Genomic DNA, 26,719 nt, shown 5'->3' with positions numbered 1-26,719 from the left:
TTATGAATTATGGCACATACTAATCGATACCAAATCTAACCTGATTTTTCTCAATATCGAAAATCTCGAACCTTCACATAACATGTTATTTGTTTTCGAATTTCCCTGTTTTCTTACAATTGGTTTTAATTTTTATACACAAAAAAAAAAATATATATATATATATATTAAATCATACTAATCTTTTACTACAAAAATTAAATAATTACAAAACTTAAACGATAGGAACTAAATTGGTACTCACTAAAGTTTATAGGACAAGTCATTACGACAAAATCTATACAATCCCATATATAACCCAAAAGGCTGCTAGCATAAATGGTCGTAACACCTGAGCTTAAGATCGATGCTATGATATAAGGAATCCATGAACATAACTCGACAACAAATAATTGGCTAGCCTATTATATATTTTTCGTTTAGCCAAATGTTACATAACATTACCAAGGGATCTATCACCTAATCTACGAAAAGAAAAAAGAAACAAACGAATTAAGGGTGGAAAGTAGAAAATGTTTACTGTTATAACAAATATGTTTACGTTGTTAGATCGAGTCCATTGATCGACGAAGGCCACTGTAGACTGCTTTCCTGAAAAGTGGGTGTGAATCTTCGGATAAGACTTCTGCATCCAACTTCTCAATGTGTGGCCATATCTGTGCACATCACAATGAAAATGGTTCGAGTAAAAAACAGTTTATTATGATAGTTTCAGAAATGAATTATCAAAACTTTCTTTCATGATTGTGAGATCCCACCTCGATTGGGGAGGAGAACTAAATATTCTTTATTAAGGGTGTGGAAACCTCTCCCTAGAAAACGAGTTTTAAAAAACCTTGAGGGAAAGCCCACATAAGACAATATCTGCTAGCGGTGGGTTTGGGCCGTAACAATGATTAATAGTCCTGAAAGCATGGCACTGTATGAAATGAAAAATACCTCGGAAGCGTATTGCCTTGAGAAGGCCTTGACATATCCCAAGGTTGTTAAACACCACTGTTCATTTTCACCTACAGTGTAGGCATGCTCTGTACTACCATTCAAATGACTGCAAAATAAAGAAAACGTTGTGATTTCATGATTGAGATTAAAGGAAATGAGAAAGATCATGGATTGAAATTTTGGCAAAAAGATATTGGATCATTGTAGTATTGACGAGAACACCTTTTTTCAGGTCTTGAATCCTCATTGTCCATCTCCATCTCCATGGCTGATGGTTCTTCAAGGTCCATAGCATTCGCACCAGCAGGATTAATAGACTTCAAATCCTGCAGGGTTTGTGCGCTAGATGCAGCTGGAAGGCGTTCGGTCAATATACTGGAAAACCCTTTGTACAAGGATAGAAATAATGTCTGCACACGGAAACGATTAGTTAAAACGGGAAAGTGATACAGTGTTACGTTGTGAACTCTACGGAAGATGCAACAGAATCGAGAATACCGACATTAAGGCGTCCAGATTTAACGAAAGAGGTGCAAATTATTTTAGTCTTGAAATTAATACCTCGTTCTCCTCAAGAGCTCGGGTAAGAAGAGCTTCTTTGGCCTCTAAAGAGTTTCGTATCGACATCTCCTGCTCTTTCGCTTTTCCAGCATAAGCTTTCAATCGCTTCATTCTCACGGGATTCTCTCCCATAACAGGTTCACCATCCACAAGTGTGAGCTTTGATTCAGCAGCATTCAATTCCTCCTGTGTCTTAGCAACAGCTTCTTCAGCTGCAACGATATCTTTCTTCAAGGAGGATATTTCTTTTTTAAGATCAGAAATACGATTATATGTCTTGCATAACGCATTTCTCAGTATCTGTACAAGAGATAATAAGGAAAAAAATAGTTAAGCAACTTATTTCCATCTGCAGTGAAGTAGCCAAAAAAAAATGGCAATATGTACCTCCCATGGACGATCTGATGTATGATATTGCTCAACGTTTTCTGGAGAAAAGATCCATTTGATGATGGATAAATTGGATATTAACCTATAACCCATCATTCTATCAATTGTTATTGCCGTCATTTGAGTATTATTCTCCCAGTAAGAACCCACTTCAGATATAAGCAAGACCTGCTTATCCTGATCATGGCATATTCTTGAAATAACTTGTCCATATCTCTCCAAGACTGTTATCAAATGAGTGAAACTCTTCGACCCAATATCTAGAAGAGTTTGCACAACCACCACGAGAGAAATATCTGAACCATGCTTGGGAATAACATTTTCATCCAACCATGAAATTACGTCACGTGCTGCAGCCCGCCCCTTCACCATATTGCACAATTCAGCAGAAAGTGCATGTTGCTCACTTTTTTCTCCATCTTCGGTAGTAAATTTGAAGTTTGGTCCACCCTTTGGTGGTAGCAACTCTTCTAAACCAGGTGCAGTCTCAATGCTCTACATACGCTCAATATACTTGACATGTCAGAAAACAAAGTAAAAAAGCAGGAAGAATAAGCTCATATTTACTCCATTATTCTGATTTTTCAAGCATATACAAATATTATGTTGGAACATCCCAGAGGACTATAGTCACCGTTTGGTGGATACTCTGTCACTCATTGTTTTTTTCATGTTGACCGATGAATACATTATGAATTTACTATGAAGGACTACTTTGTTTTACAAAACATGCCGAGTACAAATATCTGAATAATGGTATATGTGACAAAAAAATCAACAATTTCAAGCATGATGAATACCTGCTTTATTTTATCCCAATATGATAGACGGACCTCCCTATCCAGAACCTCTTTCACAAACACTCGCTGGGGGGCCCATTTTGGAAGTTCTAATACGTGAGCCCATTCATCCCATGGCCATATAAATTGAAAATTTGATCTGCGTAAACGGTGGCAGAAACAATGTAAATATCCAGGTAATCTAACTTCAAAAGGAGAGCATAATGTTTTCAGTATGATGCAAGCATCCCAACAATGGCACTTCAAAAGAGATTGCATGGCTGAGGGTAATCCCAAAACCTCTCACAAGTGATAAAGACACAAAACTTGTATGCCATACCAAAGAATGGGAAGTTTGAAACTCATTAAAAACATTTCAGTAGTAGATGTACAAGCAAATAGAAGTCACAGACAGAACTGTTAAACATTTATTCTTTTGGACTGGAGCTGTAATTTGTTTCGGTAGTGTCGTTTGAGTTACTTTATATAAATTTAAAAGGTAGAGTATCCATTAGTTCCGAAAAAGACAACATACATGAAAGAAGGTGAGAATAAATTGAACTCCAAATTTAAGGAAAAGGAAAGGAGATAATAATACGAGAACTCCAAAACTGGCCCATAACACATTTATCGCAAGAAAGTTAATACAGTCACATATGATAGTGAATTCTTTAGTGTTCGCAAAGTACAAACTTACAAATGGTGTGAAAACCAAAGTATCAACCGTATACGACACTCCATGTCTAAATCAGCTATTTTCTCAAATAAGGCACGAACTGCACCAGCTACAACGGCAGGAAATGCCCCAGGAAGAGCCTATATATACCTCATAGTTATATATTTTCACAAATAAGAATTTTTGGTCAAAAAGGAAAATAAAAGGAAAAGGGACAAACGATAATTATACTAGAAAAAAGAAAAAGGAAGGAAACAAGATAGAAGAACACATTTACAATAACAGAAGCACGTACCTTGCAAAGGTCAATAATGACCAGCGTATAATAAATAGGCTTGAACGGTGGTTGTGGTAACATGAGTAACTGCAAATAATTCAATATTTTTGGGTAGAGAAGGTGAGAAGCAACTTGAGTGACTCAAAAAAATCATAAGAACTCAAAATAAGAAAATAAAATTTTAACAAATGAAAGAAAACTCTTGAATTAGAAGAGCTCGAACTTTGCTTATGAGAATCTACCAATCAAGAAATTTGCCTCCATCAAACTCAAGCCAGAAGCTTTAGAATCCGAAAGATCTTTTGTTTTTATAAGAAACATTTTGTGAAATTTACAAAAAGGTTGAAAAATCCATGACCACTGTAAGCACGTTCTTAATTGGCTAAAATGGAAGCATGAGCACATCTATAGCGGAGATTGGACAATTTAAACCAAGAAATAGCATAGATAACAAGATAAAAAAAAACATATCAAAAGAACAATCTTGCACCCATTAATGTAGTTCTTAACAAAATTCTTCAATAGAACTGACACAATCAACCAACTTGGGCTGATACCAGCTAGTCTTGAAACGCACGAATTATCAAAATGATGATCTCATGTTTAGAGACAAAAAACCTGTGATACAATAAGTGAGAAATTTCATCCCCCACCCTTGACCTTGTCAATAGACCATTTGACAAAGGAACCAGCATACCAAGATCTTCAAAAAGTTTATTAGACCTTGTTATGCTCTTCACTTGACTTCCAACACGGGTCTCACATGAATCCATTAACCATATTTAAATCACCATTTGACACCAAAGTGGGATTCTTTAACATTGACAAATTAAAACCATCCTCAACTAGTTTTCCACCTACAATCCGATGTAGTATATTGAAGATACATGAAAGGGATCAGCATTAATTGTTTCTTTAACCACCAACAAATCTACATACAGGGCACCTAATAAATGTTCATCCTTTTCAAAGAATTCCAAGAGACATGCCAGGATCACCATGATAATGTGAGTCCAACCCTTGATCCATCACTTGAACCCAAAGGAGCATTGCAAAGTAAATTCAAAAGGCTTTTATATAATATCTTTAAAAACTAGCTAATATACCAGGAAAAACAGTTTATGAACCCCCAATTTATTTATAATGTCATTTCAATAAGTCAAGTAGATAATTAAGTAATTGGAAAGTTGGCACGATGGACAAAAAAATCATGCAGAATTTGTGAAAAGGTGCCTTTTTAGATTGAAAGTTTTGGGAGTTTCTGACAGTTGAAACTTGTCAAACGTTCTCATCAAGCCAAACAGGTCTTGTTTTCTCCAAAGTTCATTTGTTTGTTCTTGGGTACTTGAACGACTTTGTGGACTTTTTAAGGTCATGTATGTAATGCTTTGAATTTTGGAAGACATTTTGGCAATACAATGAAAGAAACTTGTGTTTCTCAAATCCATCTTGGTGTTGGTTCTTGCTTTAGGTTTGAAGCGTAATCGATTCATTGGATTAGTCTTGATCAATCTAATTTTGGAGTGGGTCGTCTTAGAATTTAGGAGTTCTAAGGAAGGTTCACCCCTATTTTGATCCTTAAAATCAAAATTGTCGCCGGTAGAAACCACAGATTTTTCTTCACTTCAATATACGCTGCAGAACAATCTTAGAGGTTCACAATTTGGGAAGAAATGCTAACAAGACTCCCAAAACATTTCTCAATTGCCTCAGAAGTATTGCGCTCCCAACATGGAAAAGGTAAGTTCTTTATTGCAATTTTTTCCCCATAACCTTCAATCAAATCTGATCGGGAATGCTTGACCCTCGACTTTTTCTCAATTTTAAGATGTAAATCCCCAATGAGTCTCCATTTTCCATCCCCAAACTGATGATCTATAAACTTCTCCACATTCAGCAATGCTTAATCAGCCATAGACGAATTAACTGTAAGGGACCTGAAAAAATTCTTCCAAAAAGCCTTAATGTACTTCCAATTATACGGGGCATACAACCAGGAAACCGTAAATAAATCACTAAAATTTGTATGTAGTACCTCTTTGCTTTTCTTAGGTTTCAGATTTCCTTTTAGCTTTAAAATAATGAAGCCTTAAAGAATTCTTCATCCACGGCCTTGGGAGAACTTAAGTCTTTGGGAAATAGTTTTTGTGTAATTCCATAAAAGAATTTGGAATAGAAAAAATTAGGAGATGTTCAAAGACACAGATAGAGGCTCGGGGAAACTCGTGATCTAGTTACATTTGCTTCTTCCCCTCAGTCTACTTAATCTTTACACTTCTATAATCATCCCTTCCCCTTAATGCCAATAAGAGATCCCTATGTTACTATTTTGCTTTTAAGTTCTTGCCTTTTTGTACATTTCCTTCTTTCATAAAATTGAAAAAAGGGAGAGAACAAAATCTTCAATAATTAACAAGAAAGATAAATGCATACCTGCGAGAAAATTGTCTCTGCCATAAGATACTCATATCTAAAAGGTACAGGAAGGCCAACCATGAAAGATGCACATTCCTTTCGACTAGCTTTGCATGAAACAAGAAAACAAAAAATCATTGCAATATGTTGCATTTCCGCTAATTGAAATGTAAAAATGTTATATTATATAAATAATATTTCATTCCATAAAAACACTAGAACTCTACACTTTGTTCTTAAAATAGAGCTAATTGAATGGTAAAAGAATTTACAAGCAGACCAGTCCCCAGAGAGCACAAGAGCATTCACATTTGGTTCCTAAGTTAAACTTGGAGGAGCTGTCCATTCCCCCAGGTGGCTTGGAATTAAAAGGACAAGTGATTTCATTGACGTTTTTAATATAAGAAAGAAGAGAATGTTTGAATATTCAGTGTAGAGGAGAGTGCAAAATCAGAATGAAGCAGTAAATACTATGAGAACAAGACATACAATCTGTGGAACCCATATTTTCCTTCAATTTTGAACCTCCTTTGACAATTACATAAATAACAGAAAAACTAATTTATCTTAAAGGAACCTACTGCTTGTTTCTTTCCAACTAAATCACGAAAGAACAATCAACAAAGTCTTCGCATCTCCAATAACATATGACCAAGAATTTTGACGGTATATCAGTAACTTGAAAGGAATTTCCCATATTTTCCTTCAATTTTTTTAGAACTGACAGCTTCTCTTTGAAAAGCATGCTAATATCTAGTGATTTTAAATGCATAATGACCTTCCCCTTACCGGCCACCTGATCATGTTATCAAAAACAAAGTTCTCAAACCTGATTAATCGGCCATCATATCTTGGAAAGGGAAAGTTCCATGCTCTTATACCAGTATTCATTCTTAAATTACAGATTCAAATCAACGTTCTTAAAAATATCCTTCCATGAACCAAACTGATTAATCAGCATAACTTGAAGAGGAAAAGTTTCATGCTCTTGTATTAATTCTTAAATCATAGATTTGGAGAAATTAACGAACCAGCCATTGAAGAAAAGAAGCACATCAAGAAGATACTCCTCCACAACAAAGCGATCAATAGGTTGCACATCCTGCATTAACAAAGGTCCAAGAAACACGATTCAATTGAGGACCACATACAAGTTTGGTAATATGTCGTGTAGTCATAAACCAACAAAAAATTATAACAAGAAAGAAAATAAATAATGAAACTGTTTTTTTTTTTTTTTTTGTAAGAAACCAAACTTTCATCGAGAAAAATGAAAGAAGGTACAATGACATAAAACAACAAGCCCAACAAATCTAAGTATCAACAGGGACTTTAGAAGAAAGTACAAAAGGACCTTGCAGATGATCTAGCATTGCAACCCGCAAATGTTGAAGTTGGTTGTTATTATGTTTGGAAGAAAATATAACAAAACTTAGTATCAAAAGGATTAAATAAAGGATGGATATGTTGGACACGATTCAAGAAGGGAAGTTTTTTTTTTAATAATAGTTCTTGACGGGAAGTATTACAACACATACAGAATTGTATATAAATGTAAATATCCTATATATAGGACTTCATAAGTTACTTTCATCTGTCCTTTATCATGATGTGATGTACTATTAGTTTGTAGCTCTCATATATGTTACTATATCCATCTAGTAAAAGGAATAGTATTGAGTACTCACTCATAGTGTAATTTTAATTTACAATAGTCCCCAACAAGTTCTTTTGATTGAGACCAATAGAACAAATTTAGTCAAATCTAACCTAACTCTTTACCCAAAGTCTTCTTAACATATTTGTGGATAATATTCACAAGTCAAGACAGAACGAAAGATATTAATGCCACAAAATACAACAGTACCTCAAATTTACTTGATGGAAATATATTAAGTCGACGTATCCTTTGAGGATAATTCAACTCTGCAGCATACTTCTGTTTACCATAAGTAATGTCAGAAAGTGTTAAAGGTGGATCAGGTTGCTCCGGACAGCTGATGGTTCCAAAATCATGAGACTTCCCAGCAACTAGCTGAGCTTCAAATAGAAGGTGAGGTCTTGGAACTATCACATAAAGAAAAGATAAATAATTACTGAAAATACAAATCTACTTGATAATGGAAGAAGCAAAAGAAATGATCATCAACTTCTTAAAAGTAAAATGTACTAATTCAACACTTATCATTCGTTGCTTCCTTTGCTACTTATATTTTCAACTACCCATTAAGAAGGAAAAGAAAAAAAAGGAAGAAAAAACATGTCACTTCCAAGTGGATAGCAACTTGCAAGCTTCAAAAGGTCTTGGTTCAATATTGACCCATATTTGCTTTTGTAGTTATCTAGATATAAACCGTTGAGCCCCCATAGGGAATCTACAATAGAACCTCACTCTTTAGGATCTCCTAAGCTATTTGGAGATTAAGACCAAGTTTTTCTTCCCTGCATTGTTGATACCATAGATAGCTAGAAAAGCCAAGCACAATCAATGGATCCTAGTGTTCTACTAAATTTGAAAATACCAAAGAATCAGTTGAGCTCCTTGCCATATTTGCCTTCAAGAAAATTGTGCATAAGCCATTGTGCTCTTTTGGGCATCCATGTCTCCTCTTAGTTTGAATCATCCTTGAACAGCCTCAACCAAACCTTCTGCTTAATACACTTCCAAAGGGCAAAAGTCTCTTTGGACACTCATGCCCGGGAGATCACCAATAAAACTTCACTGCGTTCTGGCTTCTTCAAAGAAACCACCTTTTACAGGGTCGTCCAATTTCCCTTTTTTTATAGGAAAGCGAAACCATTTCATTAACTTGAAATAGATATACAAAAGAAATCCTATAGTTAATTTCAAAAAACACCTCCAATGTGATATGAAAGTAGTTAAGCTGTAATTACAAAGAGGTGAAACCAATTAACATCTTAGGACATCCTTGCACACATGTTATCCCGAGTACATGAAAACTCCTGTTAGAACAAGAGTTGCTATCATGTGCCGTAAGAACAAAAGTTGAATCATGTCCCACTAAAGTAGACATAAGCCAGTCCTCAGAGTCATCAAGCTAGGATAGTACGCCATCAAGATCTTGTTAAGGGGCATGAATTCTTCAACAAGAGCCTTTTGCCGGCATACTCATCACTACTTGGCTGAGAGAGAAGAGATGGCAAACTTTACTTTTCACAATGGCACACAATTGTTATTATTATCATCATAAGCAGGAATTCCTATAACTAGTAAGATGCATGGAGGTTCCAACCGAAATATAGCACAGAGGAGAAGGCCCATGTTACCTTCTGTCAAAGACTTAATCTCTCGCCCCATATTTGTTAAAAAAAAAACAAATGTGGGGGTAATCAAACTCTGAAGAGGCATACTAGACCACAGAATCCCATATACTATCTCTATTCCTAGCCACTTCATATAACGTTCATTTATTTCTTTCACCTCAAACGATCAAAATGATAGATTTAACAGCATTGACCCAAGTAATAAGAGCTATCTTTTCTAGATCCCTCAAATCTAATGGAGGAAGCCGAACAAAAATATACTTGCCTCCCTGGATGGGAGAAATAAAGCCATGGCCATTCTCGTCACTAAACTATTTCACTTTCCCATTGACCCTCTCTCCCATTTCTCAATCCCTCGCTGCCCAACTGTAAAACCTTGATACCCACATCTCTCATTTAAGTCTCTTCGGGGCTATAGGGAAACAAAAAAGGATTATCTCAAAACAGATGATTAATAACATTGTTGATGATTACCCTACTGCTAGTAATATTTCATTGATTCTAGAAAACCTAAATTCAAAAAACTGAGCAGACAGAGCCAAAACTAGCTAGCTGGGTTTCATTACAAGAAGAAATTGAACTGCTATACATCATCAAAGGCAATTATACTCTTGCAACTCAGTTATCTTGAGTCCCACTGAGAGTACTCCCAGAAGTACCAAAGCATCTAACGGGAATATCAAATATGAAAGAAAACATATGGATTCTTAATGTACGTGGGGTTCTCAAAATTTTAGTATACCAGTCCATCATCTCATATACTTGAAGCACTTCTATGTATGGAATAATTTCCCTTTTTTTCCTTGTACGAAAGGATAACATTGAAACATAGAAGGACCAGAGGAAATAACCAAATTGAAGCCCAAAGTTGAAGAAAATCACCACTATCCACTTTCCATCCATCAGTAGATAACGTTTGTATGCGACTCCATAAATCTTCTAAAAAATCCTGAAACAACCACAGAAAGAAAAGGATTCATGAAATAAATGTTGCTAATTTCGTAACAACAATGTGAAGAAACTAAATTTATCTATTTTAATCCCTGGTGGGACATGGGGAGGAGGGTACAGACGGGAGGGAAGACATGGTGGAAGGTTTTTCTCCATAGAATGGTTTGTAATTAGAATTCTTTTACTGTTGCTTATGCAATTTTCTCTTTTTTTTACAGTTTCTAAAAGCCACTGGTTTTTACTTTATAGTCACCTAGAATTTAGTTGGGGGTTGTTAATCCTGAATTAGGACTTCCTAACTGCCATAGAATAACTTCGATCCTGTACCCAAATGTTTCAACATTTTAATTCTCTGCTTCTAAATACTATGCTTTATTATAAGAGGAAACTCAGAAAACCTTACCAAAAGGGTTTAGAAACATTAAACTGGCTTCTGAACAAACCTTTCGTTTTATTTTCCTCCTAATATTTATTTTTAAATCTTAGCAAAATCGAAAAATAAATAGATTTTTAGATACTCATTTTCTATTTTTAAAAAGTGTTTATGATTTTAAGAGCGTTTTTAGAAAATATGGATGAGAAAACAAAGAAATCTTAGATAAATAAGTTCAACGTTTAAAAAAAAAAATTATCTTCAGTTCCAATCATAAAGTAAAATCTCCAGGCTGAAATAACACAGGTTTCCCATTTTCTTTTTCTTTTTCTTTTTTCGTCTTATTTTTTCTTTTTATTTTTCTTTTTCTAGATATAATGTAAGAAGAATATGGATTCATATATCAACCAGAAGATGAAATTCCTAGAAACTAAATGATCATAGAGAATTCTTCTGGCCCACATGAGCTGTTTGTTCAAAGGCTTGTTAAGTTGAGAAAACAAGTTACAGAAAATACAGAAAGAGGGTAAGGGCAAGTGTTAACATATTGAAAAGACAGAGTTTGATCCAGACCAAGAGCATCGCCATCATTGACAAGACAGTCATAATTTACAAACCGGATAATTCTGGGATTCATAAATCTGGCTAGACTGAGTTGACAGATATGACTAATGGGGTTGCCGTATATATATGTACATATATTGTAAAAATAAAAAATAAAAATAAATAAAAATCTAGCCGAGCTGAAACAGATTAGAAATTGAGTAGAAAGCTTATAATGATTTCTTTTTCTTTTTTTCTTTGGTAAGAAACCACACTTTTATAGAGAAATGGAAGTATATACAAGGGCAAACAAAAAACAAGTTCCAGAAAAGAGAAGTCCAACCTAGCTATATAAAAGGGCACTACTACTCATACTAGTCAAACTTTCACCGGTAGTAAGCTTAGCATGAAAATAATGAATAATCAAAACTAGTCAAATTATACCTTTTCGTTAAGAGTTTTCTCAACTTCACCATCATCCTCAAAAAAGGATAAGCCGGTGTCCAACGTATTCCTTCGAATGTTTAAGTAAGCTTCTACTCCAACCATAACCCTCTCAAGCTCTTCAGGAACTTGCTGCATATAAAAGCAAATTATCAATAGTAGGGGCTCTTTGGCCAATATGGACATAGCTCAGCAGTTAATGTATCTCTATTTTCTCTAATAAGTCGTAGGTTCGAATCTTCATCCAATGTGTGTTATAATATGCTAAAAATAGTAAAGCTCTTATAACAATTCTTTTAGAGCAATCAAATAGGAAAGAGCCATCTCTCAAAGGTAAGAGAAGAAATTAGGGGACTACAAAGAAGAAGAATAAGAACTTAAATAATTCTATCAAAAGTTGCAAAGGCACCATATTGAAAAAAGTCCAATACTGACAATTCTTCTGGCCCAAATTATGTTTGACACTCTAAAAATGGAAAAGTTTCTTCTAGAAAACCATGAAACGAGAAGTATCAAATCAGATGCAAAAGACAAAAGATGGAATATTATCAAATAAGTTTTTAATATCTCAAACAATTATCTCTTGGTTTAACCTAGAGATTTCACCAAATCTTCAACCGTTATCTTTCTAAAGATGTTATATAATATATATGCATATATATATACATTGAGAAAAAATATATTTTTAAATAATATAAATTTTTAATAACTATACACAAGCATCAGAAAATAAAGGTCATTAAGTAGTTGGAACTGTTGAAGTATATCAAACAAGGCCCAATGTTCTAACGTAGGATATTAATCCAATTCGTAACAAGAATGAAAGAACAGTGTCGAGAAAGATGCTCACCACCCAATTTTCTAACCTAGGATATAACTAAATTCATAACAAGAAATAAGAATGAGAGAAAAGGACAGTGTTGAGAAAGATGGTCCATTAAGTAAAGACATTATTCAGAGATGAAATAATAATACCTCAACCAGTTCAGCGCCTCCCCAGGGAAAACAAGATAGAATGCAAGCTATGTAAAAGTCAGCACAAGCCTGCCATGCAGGGTTTCCCTTCTCATCATCCACTATTGTGGTAGCTGAAGATAATAATGTCTCAAAAACAACAACTAGAGATGTGGACGTCAGGACTTTACTGCTCATCTACGTAAGACAACAAAAATGCTTAGAAAATCAGAATATTCTCTCGAGAAGACAAAATCAAAACTCTAAGATGTTAGGCTTTCTAATTTTGAAAAATGATAATAATCAGTCATAAAAAAATATATGTTGTGATAGCAAAATCAAGCATACCAATGCGGTTAGAAAGCGTAACAAAATCCGGATCTTGTGGCAATGTCCAGAGTTTAAGGCATCCTGAGAAAGAACTAAGAGTAAGAACAACAAAATATCTCTGATAAAATAATTGAAATTTGTATAGTATGAATGGAAGTCAGACATCCCAAAAACATTTAATTTATTGCTCTTCTATTGTAGGCACTAACATAAGAGTAATCATACAACAACTAATACTACACAACAACTAGTACTCGTCCTAAATTGCACTATGCTTATGTTATTCATGGATATTGTATATTTTCAACACAGGTGTGATAAATATTAATCTTTAAGGCATTATTCTATTGCTATTATTTATTTTATAAATTTAAAGTACATCCTCTTTTTTTTTTCTTTTTTTTTTCTTTTTTTTTTTTTGTTTTGTAAACTTACACGTTTAGTCCCTAAACTTTCAAGGTTATATCAACTAAGTCTCTACGCTTTAAAAATGTATAATAGATCCCAGAATTTTTAATTGTATCTAAATAATTCCTTGATCTATTCAATAATTTTNTTTTTTTTTTTTTTTTTTTTTTTTTTCTTTTTTTTTTTTGTTTTGTAAACTTACACGTTTAGTCCCTAAACTTTCAAGGTTATATCAACTAAGTCTCTACGCTTTAAAAATGTATAATAGATCCCAGAATTTTTAATTGTATCTAAATAATTCCTTGATCTATTCAATAATTTTTTTTAAAGACATGAACCTATTGACACTCGACCCTAACATTTCAATTTTGTGTTCTCTGTAAATATTAAAAAATGTTGAATAGGTTAAAAATTTAGACAGAAAATTGAAGGTTCAAAATTCTATTTAGACACAAAATCGAAAATTCAAGAATTTATTATACACAAAATTGAAAGTTTAAAGACTAAGTACACACTTTTTAAAGTTCAAAGACTTGTTACACACTTTTTACAGAAGAAGGCAATTGCTAGTATTTAGGGCCTAGAACGGAACGATTGGGTCACCTCTTATCCTATAAGCGGAGCCACGAAGCAATACCCAGCCTTGGTTTGATGTAGCAAAGAATACTGTTGTTTATATAAAATAAAACTTATGAATGTTAGAAAGGGGAATGGTAGAATAATCAAATTTTGGAAAGACAAATGGATTGGAGCTTCTTCCACTATTAAGCATGACTTCCCAAATCTGCTCAACATCTCTTGAAGCCAAACAACAAAGAGGCAGAAGGTTGGAACCCGATAAAATAGAAGCCACTTAATGCAATTTCTTACTCAAAAGATGGCATAGGCATGGAAACACTCATGAAGAAGTTTATCATCCATCCACCCATCTTCCCAAAAGTAAACATTTGAGCCCTCCCCAATGAAGCATTGAACAAATGAGGAAAAGGACAGGAAGCCCAAAGAAATTGCTTTCCAAAGATTTCTATTAGGCACTATGAAACCACCATCTGCAACCCACTTGAAAGGGGGCAGATGCAGGTCATACTGACTCACAATAACTTAGTGCCGCAAAGAGTCAAACTTCATGAAGAACCATCGCCACAACCATTTCACTAGCAGAGCCTCATTATGTAATATCAAGCTCCTATTACCTAGATCACCTAATTCCACCGGCTTCACCACAACCTCCCAATTAACCAAATGTGACCCACCCCCATTATCCACACCTTCAAAGAAACTCTTCATCTCTCCTTCAATATTCATGCTCACAGAAACGAGAATCTTAAAGAGAGACAAGCAACAAGTGAGAACCCTACTTAACACAGATTGGATAAGAATGAGTTTTCTCCATTTTGAGAAGAAGAGCTTTCTCCAAAACGACAACTGTTTCTGAATCATATAGAATTTTGAATCCCGAAACATTTGCCTTCACGGATTACCTCCCAATGGAAGCCCAAAATAAGAGGACGAAAGTTGACCCACCTCACACCCAACCAATGAGGCCAAAACACTTAGCTTAGAATGAAAAAGGCTAAGGTCAAGTATAAATTTCCATCCTATTAATCTTAAGTTTCAAAGTCACTTCAAAAAGGGATTAAAAAAACTGTTGAAATTCGGCAAGAAATTTTTCTGCCCCAAACATAAGAAGATTGAATCTTCCGTGAACTGAAGGTGAGACAAACTAATTGACTCCTTCCCCATTTGGAACCTCTCAACCACCTCTTTTTCCACGCCTAGCAACGCCAATCTTCTCAACACACCCACACTTGGATAAACAATAAGAAATAGTACTAGGAAGGACTTTCCTCAACCTGTTCTCAAGAGTCTTAGCAATCATCTTATAAAAACTAGTGACCAGGCTAATGGGCCTAAAGTCTTTTACCCTGTTAGTGTTCTTTCTTGGAAATAAGACACACATAGGTCTCGCTCATGCCTGTGTCAATAGTGCCTCTCAAAAAAAATCACTCAAAACTTTCCACGTATTCTCTTTGATGCATTTCCAATAATCTTGAAAAAAAAGGTCATGGTACAATCGTCATGCCTAGGGGACTTATTTCACCAGATCACCTTGTGAATAACCTCCACAATAAAAAAGGGGCATCAAACTGCTCCCTTTCCCTCTCTAAAATGGGACACCAGTCTAAGCCTTCTAGGAAGGGACTAGGGACACACGAGGACGTAAAGATTAGAGAATTTAAAAGTGTCTTAATATAAAAAGTTCTTACTACACTTCACAAAGACAATGACAATGCCAACTGCAAAATCACAAACCTGAAAACTTTGGTGAGTTTGCTCCACAATTTTCTTCACGAAGTCTTCATTTTCCAAATTCATCAATCCGATCTGTAGGCACGACAATATAGACATGCGTCACTAACGCAAACTAATACCATCATTGAGAATTATAAGTGTTGTGCCATGAAATATTTTAAGTGTGAGTAAACACCTTCATTTTTTTAAAAGATAAAAAACCACATTTTCATAGAGAATGAAAGAATAACAAAGGATATAAAATAAACAAGGGACATACAAAAAGATAGCCCCATAAAAGAAGCCAGACAACTTATTTCTTTTTTTAAGATAAATAAAACACATTTTCATAGATGAAATGAAAGAATATACAGAGAGAATATTTAATTGAGAAAAAAAATCAGAACAGAGGGAGCAAGGCAACAAAAACCAGACTAGGAAAAGGGGAAAAAGGGCTCCAAGAACTAAGAAAACTACAATTTTTATAAGGTAGTCTTTTTCTATACGGAACATACAATTTTGTTAAATCAAAAGAATGAATAAATGAAGAAGGGAAATGTCTGACCTATGTAGCTCTAAAGACATTCTCCAATTGCAGCACAAACGACAAGCTAAAAAGAACGGAAAGGCAACAGCAAAAGGAAGGCTATTGCATTTTATAAATTTAAACCTCAATTTTGGTCTTTTTACGGGAAACATATAGAGAGTTCGTTAAATAAGAATTGTACAACTATAGAATACATGTAACAAATAATTGAGAAGTTAAAGCTAGATCGCACGACCTAACAACATAAGCTGATCAACGAAATACATAAATGAAAAGAAAATACATTCACTGGAAGACTGAAGGATGTAATGTACTTTACCAATGTCCCGTACAAAGGAGTTTTATGAGGCAATTGTTCAACACATTGCAGAAGGAACTGTCAGACGAGGAAAAAACAGTGTAAATACCATCAGCATAGAGTAGTTATTAGACAAAACTCAAGTTTGCCACAAAGGGAGACGACTTAAGAGATAACCAGCCAAAAAAGACTCAGTTCACACATACTACCAACATAGTGATTCAACTAGTACAGTTTCAACCAACACAAGAACTGCAAATTTTATCAACACCCAGATAAATTATAGAGAAAATAACGTGCAGAGGCAAGTGATTACAGGCAAAACTTCATCTCCATAGTGATCCAGCTCCCGCCGAATCGCTGCGAAGCAAGTTTCCTGCAAATCCCAGATAAAAATGAAGGACAAGTAATCGAATAGTGGAGTATAAATTGAATGAAGGTGAGAGAGAGCCGAACAATGTGGTCTTTGAAATCGGAGGAGGTGCCGTATTCCGGGGACTTGTCGCCAATTCGGAGAAGAAGACTCTTCCAGCTGCTCATTACTGCCTAGAAGAAGGAAGGTGATTTTGTATAGGGAAAAATGAGGAGATGGTGAAGTGGGTTCGAATTACACGGGACTGCAGACGCCGATGAGTTTCCGGAGCAGGACAAGTCCGGCAGTGGAAGAAGTGCAAATGTGTAAAACCGGGAGACGCTTCCGTGGGAATTAGAAGGGTTTTGGGACCGAAATTACAGTTATCCCACAAACCCTAGAATAACAAGAATTCGGCACTATATAGTTTTCTATTATATTTAATTTTTTTATCTGTCACTTTATTCTAGGTAAATATTTTATATCTATTTATTTTTTTATATAATTTATTTAATTAGGTAAGTAATAGTTTTAAAAAATATTTTTTTGAATTTTTTCAGGTAAATAAGGTTAATGAATTTTTAAAATTTTATGGGTATTTTTTAAATGAGAATAATATTTTTGAAAATTTTGCTTATTTTAAAATTTTCTTTTTAAATTGGAAAGATATAATTGAAAGTTTTAAAATTAAATTCAAATAAGATCGATTTATTAAAATTAAATTCAAAATAAAAAAGAAAAAAAAAAAGGAAAAAGAAAAGTCTAAAAATCGGGTTAGCGGGCAAATCAGAAACCCTTGTTTCGATCCCAAAAAACCCCGACATCTTCTTCTCTTCCGCTTCCCCTCGCCATTTTGCAGAAACGACGAACAGTTCTCAGAGACGTTGCTTAGCCATGGCGAGCGCTGATGTAGAGGCTGTTGACTTCGAGCCCGAGGAAGACGACCTCATGGACGAGGATGGAGCCGCCGAAGCCGATGCCTCCCCTCTAGCTCCTTTTCCTAAGCTCAAATCCGCCATTACCGGTGGCGCATCTTCCTCGCTGGCTGGTGGTCCGAAGAAGACCAAGGGTCGTGGATTTCGACAAGAGTCTGATCGTAATACCCGCCTTACTGGGTCCGACTTCGATTCCCTCAAGTCTGCTGATGGCCCTGGTCCCCAACGATGTTAGTTTCACCCTTCTCTATTTCTGCATCTCCCCCTTCTTCTTCTTCTTCTTCTTCTTCTTCTTCTTCTTCTTCTTCTTCTTAATTACTTAGTTTTACAGATTTGGTTTTTCCACTTCATTTTGCTGGTTTTTCCTTTCGTTCATTATAGCTAGGGTTGTGAAATTTTGGATGGTTATTTACTCGTTAGGTGGCGGGTTAGATGTATTATTATTACGATTGTCTTAGGATAGGAAGATAATCTTCTCAATTGGTTTAAGAATTAAGATCCTCAAATTTTGTAAGCCCTAGAGTTAACATTACAAGAACCTCCTTTACCGGTATGAATGTCGAAGCGAGGTAGCGACATGGATAGTGTTACAGATTCATGGTTCATTAGTTACATATTGTTTCTAAGAGGTAATTTGAGGTTGGTTTCCGTTAAGCCTTTGGTGTTCGGGAGGATTTCTGGCTACTTATCTTAAAGGGAGTGTTCTCTTCTTTGTTGGTGGAAGAATAACCTTGTTTGCTGGGTTCTTTCAAATTACCTCACTCTTCCCCTTTTCTATGCCCCTTCAAAAGTTATTTAGAAAATTGGAGTTGGTTCAATTAGGTCATTCAAATGATCTTACCTAGTCACTCCCCCTTGTTTGGCTTTCTGAGCATGTCCTTGGTACACTGTTGTGAACAACTAATGCTTCATTATGTGATATAAACAGTTCTAGAATAGTTCATATGGAGAGCAACAGATCCTTTAACTAATACTCCTTAGATTAATGTCTTATTCTAGTTAATTTGTGTAGCTATTGAAGGATGGATCATTCTGGTAACTGGTGTACATGAAGAGGCACAGGAGGATGATCTACAAAATGCATTTGGTGAGTTTGGGGAGATAAGGAATTTGCATCTAAACCTCGATCGTCGTACTGGATTCGTCAAGGTATATTGGTTCCTATATTATTAAATTTTCCCCCTACAGAAACAATAATTTATGCAGCTTTGTTTGTAATTAGAGAAAAGAAGAACATGCATGTAATTGCTTTTTTTTTTTTAGTTTTAAAAAGTAGAAAACTAGGAGATTTTTGGACGAACTAAAATAGAAATTTCATATTTTGCTAATGATCAGATGGTCTGTAAGAAGAATGGAATAGTATTGCAGAATTTATTTTTTTATATTTGAAAACATTTTATCCTTTGAAAGCACAATAAATTGTTTTATTCTTCAATAAGTTGTACCAAATAGTTCCCCATCCTTTCATGTTTATTCTCTTTTATCAAGTCAACCCATTGGGGCAATTCTTTTCAAGCTCCATTTGATCTTGTTTATATCATCTTTCTTGATTGAAACTAAGGGCATTCCTTATGAAAATCAATTATTCAATGGAGTAGAAAAGGGCAACCTGAGTACAGCTCAAGTGGCAACTATATTATGGTTTGCAAGTTTGAACTCCTACCTTCTTCTTTGCAATATAAGGAAATTGAAGGCGAGTTTCTTGATTTCTATGCCAAAGTATATACTAGAGATGACTATCGACGGTTTTTGCCTACAAAATGTGGATTGGAGTCCAATTTCTGGAAAACAAGTGCTCGTTTTAGAAGCGCCTTTTAACTCTTTGGGGAAAACTGAACTTCGAGTCCAGATGGTTCTACAATTGGATTTTTCGAACATATTGGAAAGTTATCAAATCTGACATTGTGGCCATGTTCCTGGATTTCTATAATTCTAGTGTTATAAATGTGTCTCACAATCCTACATATTTGTTTAATCCCAAAGAAGTCAGATGTGCATGCTTATAGGTCTTTGGGGACTAATAGGAGCTCCACAAGCATTCGATTAAAGGAGTCTGCCTTTTCCTTTGAACGATAGCGTGAAGGGACTTTGGGGGAGCCACTCTGCACCATTTCTTTTAGGATCATCTGGACTTCGAAACCACTTTTCTTCAGTCCTTGTGATGCTCATATTTGAAGCTTGTTGTTCTAAGAATTGACAATATTATGAAATGTTTCATGCGAAATATCTGGATTAAAGAAAACTTAATCTGAAGTCCAGGTGACAAGCTTCTGTATAGCCCTTCTCTTTTGTGCTTGCATATCTCTCGTTTAAAGTTTGTTTCTTGTCACAAAGTATAAAATAGCGGAGCATACTGCTCTACCAGGTATAATTTCTTTGTAACATCATCATCATTCCCTTGCTATGTTATAACCATGTATTTATATTCCCAACCAACCTTCAATTTTTGTCAAATGAATACCATGTTTTGTCACAGACGGTCATGATATGAAGCGATTGCAAGCATATCATATTGTTTTAGCACACTCATATCTCATCTGTTATCGAATATTGACTATTCTATTGTTACTATTTTATATAAATTCCCAATTTTTTATTTTGGGTTTGTCAAGGGATATGCGTTGATCGAATACGAGAACTTTGAGGAAGCAGAGAAAGCAATATCTGCCATGGATGGGTCTGAACTTCTGACCCAAATTATCAATGTTGATTGGGCATTCAGCCATGGACCCATCAGGAGGAAGAACACAAGGTATGCTTCTCCTAGATTACTAAATGTTTGGTTTGCATTGTAGAAAAGTCATGAACCACATGTATCTTTTTTTTCTAATTTAATTGCTCCAGGCCTACTCGGGAACGACGTTCAAGGAGTCCTAGGAGGAGATATTAGTCTTGAGGTGAAGAACTTCATGTGTGGTGTTTATGGATTTTAATTGGAAGTGAGTTTTTCTTGTGGAATGGATTAGAAGATGTTTCTACTGAGCTCTACTCGTTGTCTCGAGATTTCCTCTGGTTTCCAGCCTTTCTTTCTCGGACGTTGTTTTGGGTTGATTTATGTAACTTAAAAGATTTGAGGTTCATGATTTTCCTTTTTTCTTCTTTTGAGTACTTGAGGTTTATGCCTTAATTGTGTTGAATATCTGCTATATTATATAATATTTTTTGTTCCAAATTTGTCTATTAATGTATAGCCTTTGTGTTTTGTAGTTTAAATTCTATTTTTTTTTAGTTTTATTAACTCGGCTAAGCTATACAGTTCAAGTTCACTTTTAGTAGATAACATCTTTTTTGGGGATTTTAAAACGTGTGCTAGAAAGAGGTTTTCACATCCTTGTAAATAATGATTCGTCTCCTTCTCCAATGAACGTAAAATATCATAAAAGCCCTCAAAAAGTTTTCACACCTTATAAGTAATGTTTCGTTCCTCTTTTCAACTGAAGTGAGATTTAAGCACTAAAAAAAAATTGGCATCGAAAGAAAGAAATCAATATACTAACAAACATGGCTATAATAATTGTTCATGTATTTAACAATCACAAGAACGAAAACGACATTACAATGTTCACATTGATTAAATTTTAAGAGACTATACTCTACCATTTACTCAAGTCGAGCAAACTTAGTAGTCCATTTATTGTTTGTAATAAGTATTTAATTGAAGTATTATTGTTATTATTTGGGTGATTAGTTGAAGTAAGCAATATTCATGATGTGGAAAAAAGAGGAAACGAGACAAAATCAGGGAGGGTGTCCTAATAAAACCAAACACACCCTAAAGCTTTCACCTGGTTTATGGTAATGCCAACCATACTCCTCCCCTCTCTACTCTCCACCCACCACTTCTCGTAACTATTCTCGCTCACGTTTCGGTTTCAGTATGTTGTAACTTCTGAAAAGAATAAAAGTATTTCCGAAACAAAATCAAAGGTTGATGGTACTTTTGAAATCTAGCTCAATTTGTACGTATACTGTGAGATCCCACGTCGGTTGGAGATAATAATGAAACATTCTTTATAACGAACGCGTTTTAAAACCTTGAGGGGAAGCCTAATGAAGACAATGTTTGTTAGTGGTGGGCTTGGAGTTATTACAAATGGTATCAGAGCTAGACACAGGACGGTTTGTTAGCGAGAACGTTGGCTCTCAAGGGAGTGGATTGTGAGATCCCACATTGGTTGGAGAGGGAAATGTAGAAACCTTTTCTTAATATACGCGTTTTAAAACCTTAAGAGGAAGCCAAAAACAGAGTCCAAAGAGTACAATATTTGTTAGCGATGGGTTTGAACTGTTACATATATGTATATATATGTTACTTAAATGCTACTTGATGCATGAAACTAAATCCACGTGTAAAACAAAATATAAGTCATTCATCAACAAAAATCATTTCTAAATGACGTATCATGTGTGCACATAATTGAATGATACAAAAGCTCTTGACTCTAAGGTTTAATTGATTTTGATTATGTAAGAACGCAATTTGAAATTTGACTCATTAAAGTAGCGATATTTACGAGCTGAGTTTTGTGATATTTTGGACACAATTCACTTTAGCCATAACTTCTCGTGACTTTACTTTTGGTTTCACGAAAATGTCTCGTAATAATATATCTCTATCTTAGCTACTGTGGAACTTTGTTTCAACTCCCAACCGTGCTCAAACCAAGTACAGTTGAATAAATTTGTCAATTCACAACAACGAGAGCTTGCTCTTCATCCCGAGAGCACGAGCATAAAATACACTTACTTTTATTTATTTTAAAATAATAATTAAATTATTTATCTAATGAACTAGGTAATAATTAATGATCAAGTTGGCATTTAAATGTAGCAATAATTAAGGCTAGTTGAATTTCAAATAAAGTACAAGCCATGTGAATACCAAAATAATATTTTAGAATGTCATGTCACATTTCATTATTTAATTTAAACTATATTATTGAATGTGAACATAATTGAATAATATTAACATATTAAATCCAATATCAAATCTTCATTCCGTAATAATTACTCGTTAGTCCTCTCTTTAATGGCGTGTAATACCTTATCTATTTGCAAAAACGTGAGATTTTCCGACGTTATCGTTTTTCTTAAACCCATTCTTGTTAGCACTGTTATTACACATTTTGAAACCATACTAAACTCGTTGAGCTCGCCCTCATCTTCCCAGAACAATGGTCGTGTTAATCCTCTGCATGTTTGCTCGTCTTTCGTTTGCTAGATCGAAGGTCACTGTTTCGCTGGCGTTTATGTCCGACAAGACAAAATCGTTCGTCTTCCATACTTTTCTCTCGTCATTTCGTATTTCCTTTCCATACAAGTGAGGTATGAGGGTTTGCTGAAGTGTAGGACTTCAGGTATGGTAGTGGGTTTCGTTTTTAGACCTTGCCAGTGTTCTCGATATCTCTCTCTCTCTCGGTTTTCCTTTGTTTTCTCTCTGTTGCAAGTACTATGGGCATTGACTGAAGGATGAGCGTTTGGAGAGGGTCGTGGAGCATGTTTCCATGATCCTCGCGTTATTTACGGCGACTGCGTAATTTCAATTTGGTTGAATTAATGGGTTGAGTTATGAATTTCTAAAATACTTACCATAAGTCTCCTAACAATTTTTGTAACAGCTCAAGCTCAACACTAATAGATATTACCTTCTTTGAACTTCCCCTTCCAAGTTTTTTCTCAAGATTTTTAAAATGCGTTTGTTAGAGGTTTTCACACCCTTATAAAAAAACATTTTATTTCTCTCTCTGGTCGATGTGCGATCACACAATCCATTCTCTTTCAGGGCCCATTGTCCACACTGACACTCGTTCTTCTCTTCAATCGATATAAGACTTCACAATTTCACAACACATTTGAACAAAGTGCAATCAATCATAGCATATCATAGATGAGCACGTGCATACACATCTATGGTAAACGTCACAAAATAAAATAATGAACCAAATATGAAACTACCCTATTGGAAGCATTAAGTATAGAAAGAAGGCCATCGTAGGGAGGGGGTCCCCTAATTGAGGGGGAGCTGAAATAACTACAGATGATATTATAGGTCAATTTGTGGGCTACACATATTGTAGCAGCCATGGCTGTAAATGCACCTTCAACCTCCCTTTAACTCGCTCACCCTTATTGCCATTCAACATGCCCTTCTTTCTCGTCTTTCAAATATTTTTGGGTCGGGTTTAGAAGATTTGATCCTTTAGAATACGTGTATAATGTCGTCTTTTAGAATGGGTTGAGTTGAAAATATCTTTTAGACCAACCCGAGCAACAACACTAAAGTTCACAACCCAACACAATCCAACCCTTTATTTTCAGTTTAGGTTGGGTTAGTTTGTCATGTTGTTATCAAAAGAGTTCTAATTCTTCACGGTACAAAAGTCAAATTCAAAAAACATTGGGCTACATCAACAACTAGAATCTAGTCAAATTAAAAAATCAAACATTCACAAGTCACACCACATCACTAACGTTAGTTAGTAGGATTGAATTGTAACTCTATTTTCGAGTTGGTCGAGCTGATCCAACAAAAAAAAAAAAAAAAGTCAACCCACGAACTGATCTTAATTTTTCGAGTTTCCAAAAATTCAACCCAATGAAAAAAAAAAAAAAATTTAACCCAACCCAACTTTCATGATTTGGATTGGGTTATCCAAGTTGGTCAAGTTCTCCGATCACATGAGCACCCCTATATAATGTTTAATTGTTGTTCGTGAATCTACCTATGCAATATAAACATTCTAATAAATCGAGAAAATTAATAAAATTTATATTTCCTAAGTTCAATAAATAAATGACGTCATAATGCAACCATCATTTTATTATCGTCATCCGTATCTTTGATCCAATCATTATGTTTTATCTTAACTATATACATGAATGCATCTTTTAGTCAAACTTCTAATACGTCATCCAGACGTCTGTAAATACAATAAATTCAAAAAACGATTCTTCATTCTAATAAAATAAATTCTATATTTCGTTTGTTCAATTACTGGGTCGATTGGTTCACAAATATTTATGGTTGACCAATTTTTTTCTTATATTAAACGGATCATTAACCGATCTAACGATGTGATTAATAACCAAATATCAGAGTCAAAGATCCTACCAAATTTAAGGGATTCTATGTATTCATACGATGAAGATGAAAAAAAATGAACCAAAAATTAAGTCCGTTGACTTCTATAAACCCTATAAAGAGAAGTCCACGTTTTCTAATAAATAATTGTTCTTTAAGCAACTACAAAAGGATAAACATCCAAACACTTTCCCATGTGGTATAATTATTATATAAAAACTCAATCTTTTATTTATTATTATATTCTCGATCAGCTATATTCGGTGATACGTACTCTTCGTTTCTGAGAGTGAATATTATCCTTATAGACTAACACAAGTCCTTTCAACATATTTTGTCTTCACTCATCCTAAATGATTCTCGAGAGGTTGCGTAGCATATAATTGCTCTTAGCAAAACATGTTTGATTAAGTCACCGAAAGGGAATGTGTATCTTGTTAGTATAGGTAATAACTTTAATTTTCTTTAAGTTTCTTTTAGTCGTTCTATCAACATGATTGTTTTCATTCGAATGTAGTCTCGGTTCATTTATGTACAATTCCTTTACTTGGGTGTCACAATTAATTTAAAAATAGTAGAAACAACTATGTAATGTCGTGACTCTTAGGGTTTTTATATTGGGCCATTACTACGTGTATATACACTGATACCATCATTAACTTTCCAAATAACTTACCAATAAATGTAAGAACGTCATGAATTTTCATTCATTTTTCATCGGAATTCATGTTTCTGGGAGATTTATGATACTATTTGCATCAATCGTCTATTTAGTTAAACTGGAACCCGAATTCAGTTAGTATATTTTTTTTCTCCAAATCCTCATCCTCAATTGCTTAACTCTAACTATGCCTTGATCGGAACCTAACGAAATGGATACGCAAATTACTTAACTCGATGTCAAATCTTTGTCTCGTTTTTACTTTCAATTTTACGTTATTTTTTATTTACAAAAATTGCGTTGACTCGAGCCTTATTAACTTGGGGTTAAAAAAGACTCTTTAACTCAACTAGTGAGTTAATTAATACCTGGCTGCCTCTCTCACTTAAACAAGATAATAATATTAACATCATTTTCTTTCCAAAAAAGGAAATAAAAGATTGAGATAAAAGTCAACGAAATGAAGGGCAGAGATTAAGTACACGTCAGAGAGAGAGAAGTCAGACGACGCATTCAAGGGTATAGATTAGAGACACGTCAGCAAGATCAAAGTGACAGTCAGAAATTATGTAAATTTTGATGCTTTAAAATGGTATGGAATCTGAAAGATTACGCACCGCAGAGAGAGAGAATTTGGGGGAAAAAAAAAATTAAAAGAATAAAAAAATAATTAAAAAAAAGTTCCCTACTTTGTTATTATTTACAAATTACTGCGATTGCTTTTAACCCAACTTTTAACCCTCATAATAATATGGAGATGGGTGAAAAATCTTTTGAAGTGGATGTGGTAAAGGAAGTTTTTAATCCAATATATATTTTTGAGAGGCTCGGATATGACGAAGAATCAGCAAATGAGTTGGGGTTAGGAGTGAAATGCCACTCGAATTCAAATCTAAATGGTTCTCCCTGAAATGGATTGAAGCACAATAGTTGGAAGTGTATAACCGTGAGGCTGACTACAATACGTAACGGAGTAAAATAGACAATATCTGCTAGTAATGGACTTAGACTGTTAGTGTAATGGCCTAGATCCACCGCTAGTAGATATTGTCCTCTTTAGGTTTTCCCTTTCGAGCTTCCCATGTCCCACATTGGTTGGGGAGGAGAACAAAACACTTTTTATAAGAGTGTGGAAACCTTCCTCTAGCATACATGTTTTAAAGCCTTAAGGAGAAGCTGAAAGGGAAAGCCCAAAAAGAATAATGTTTGCTAGCGATAGATCTAG

At 34.8% G+C, this 26,719-nt stretch overlaps 2 protein-coding genes across 2 annotated transcripts; one reads left to right on the top strand and one right to left on the bottom strand.

Moving 5' to 3' along the window:
* Positions 1–307: 307 nt before the first annotated feature.
* Positions 308–17,220, bottom strand: LOC111485390 (nuclear cap-binding protein subunit 1-like). Its single transcript, XM_023132258.1, has 19 exons — positions 16,922–17,220; positions 16,782–16,841; positions 16,487–16,543; positions 15,642–15,713; positions 12,939–13,001; positions 12,612–12,788; positions 11,637–11,768; positions 10,208–10,274; positions 7,908–8,107; positions 7,072–7,142; positions 6,059–6,143; positions 3,644–3,712; positions 3,370–3,488; positions 2,694–2,832; positions 1,891–2,388; positions 1,504–1,803; positions 1,165–1,352; positions 940–1,048; positions 308–656 (listed from the first exon to the last, which is right to left on the bottom strand). Exons 1-19 carry the CDS (start codon positions 17,003–17,005, stop codon positions 546–548), a joined length of 2,601 nt encoding a protein of 866 aa, XP_022988026.1. The 5' UTR covers positions 17,006–17,220; the 3' UTR covers positions 308–545.
* A 359-nt stretch (positions 17,221–17,579) lies between these two features.
* Positions 17,580–20,936, top strand: LOC111485519 (RNA-binding protein Y14A-like). Its single transcript, XM_023132447.1, has 4 exons — positions 17,580–17,982; positions 18,765–18,901; positions 20,365–20,504; positions 20,597–20,936. Exons 1-4 carry the CDS (start codon positions 17,712–17,714, stop codon positions 20,640–20,642), a joined length of 594 nt encoding a protein of 197 aa, XP_022988215.1. The 5' UTR covers positions 17,580–17,711; the 3' UTR covers positions 20,643–20,936.
* Positions 20,937–26,719: the final 5,783 nt, after the last annotated feature.

This window comes from Cucurbita maxima, unplaced genomic scaffold (genome assembly GCF_002738345.1).
Source record: "Cucurbita maxima cultivar Rimu unplaced genomic scaffold, Cmax_1.0 Cma_Scf00010, whole genome shotgun sequence".
Taxonomy (NCBI): Eukaryota; Viridiplantae; Streptophyta; class Magnoliopsida; order Cucurbitales; family Cucurbitaceae; genus Cucurbita; species Cucurbita maxima.
Note: the sequence above shows the minus strand (reverse complement) of the source record. Positions and strands in the feature narration are given on the sequence as shown.

Coding starts and splice junctions, on each gene's coding strand:
- LOC111485390 (XM_023132258.1), bottom strand. CDS start 17,005: ATGAGCAGCTGGAAGAGTCTTCTTCTCCGAATTGGCGACAAGTCCCCG. Junction 13,002..15,641: donor AAACTCACCAAAGTTTTCAG/GTTTGTGATTTT, acceptor GTTCTTTCTCAG/GATGCCTTAAACTCTGGACA. Junction 2,389..2,693: donor ATTGGGATAAAATAAAGCAG/GTATTCATCATG, acceptor GAGCGTATGTAG/AGCATTGAGACTGCACCTGG.
- LOC111485519 (XM_023132447.1), top strand. CDS start 17,712: ATGGCGAGCGCTGATGTAGAGGCTGTTGACTTCGAGCCCGAGGAAGAC. Junction 18,902..20,364: donor GTCGTACTGGATTCGTCAAG/GTATATTGGTTC, acceptor GGGTTTGTCAAG/GGATATGCGTTGATCGAATA. Junction 20,505..20,596: donor ATCAGGAGGAAGAACACAAG/GTATGCTTCTCC, acceptor TAATTGCTCCAG/GCCTACTCGGGAACGACGTT.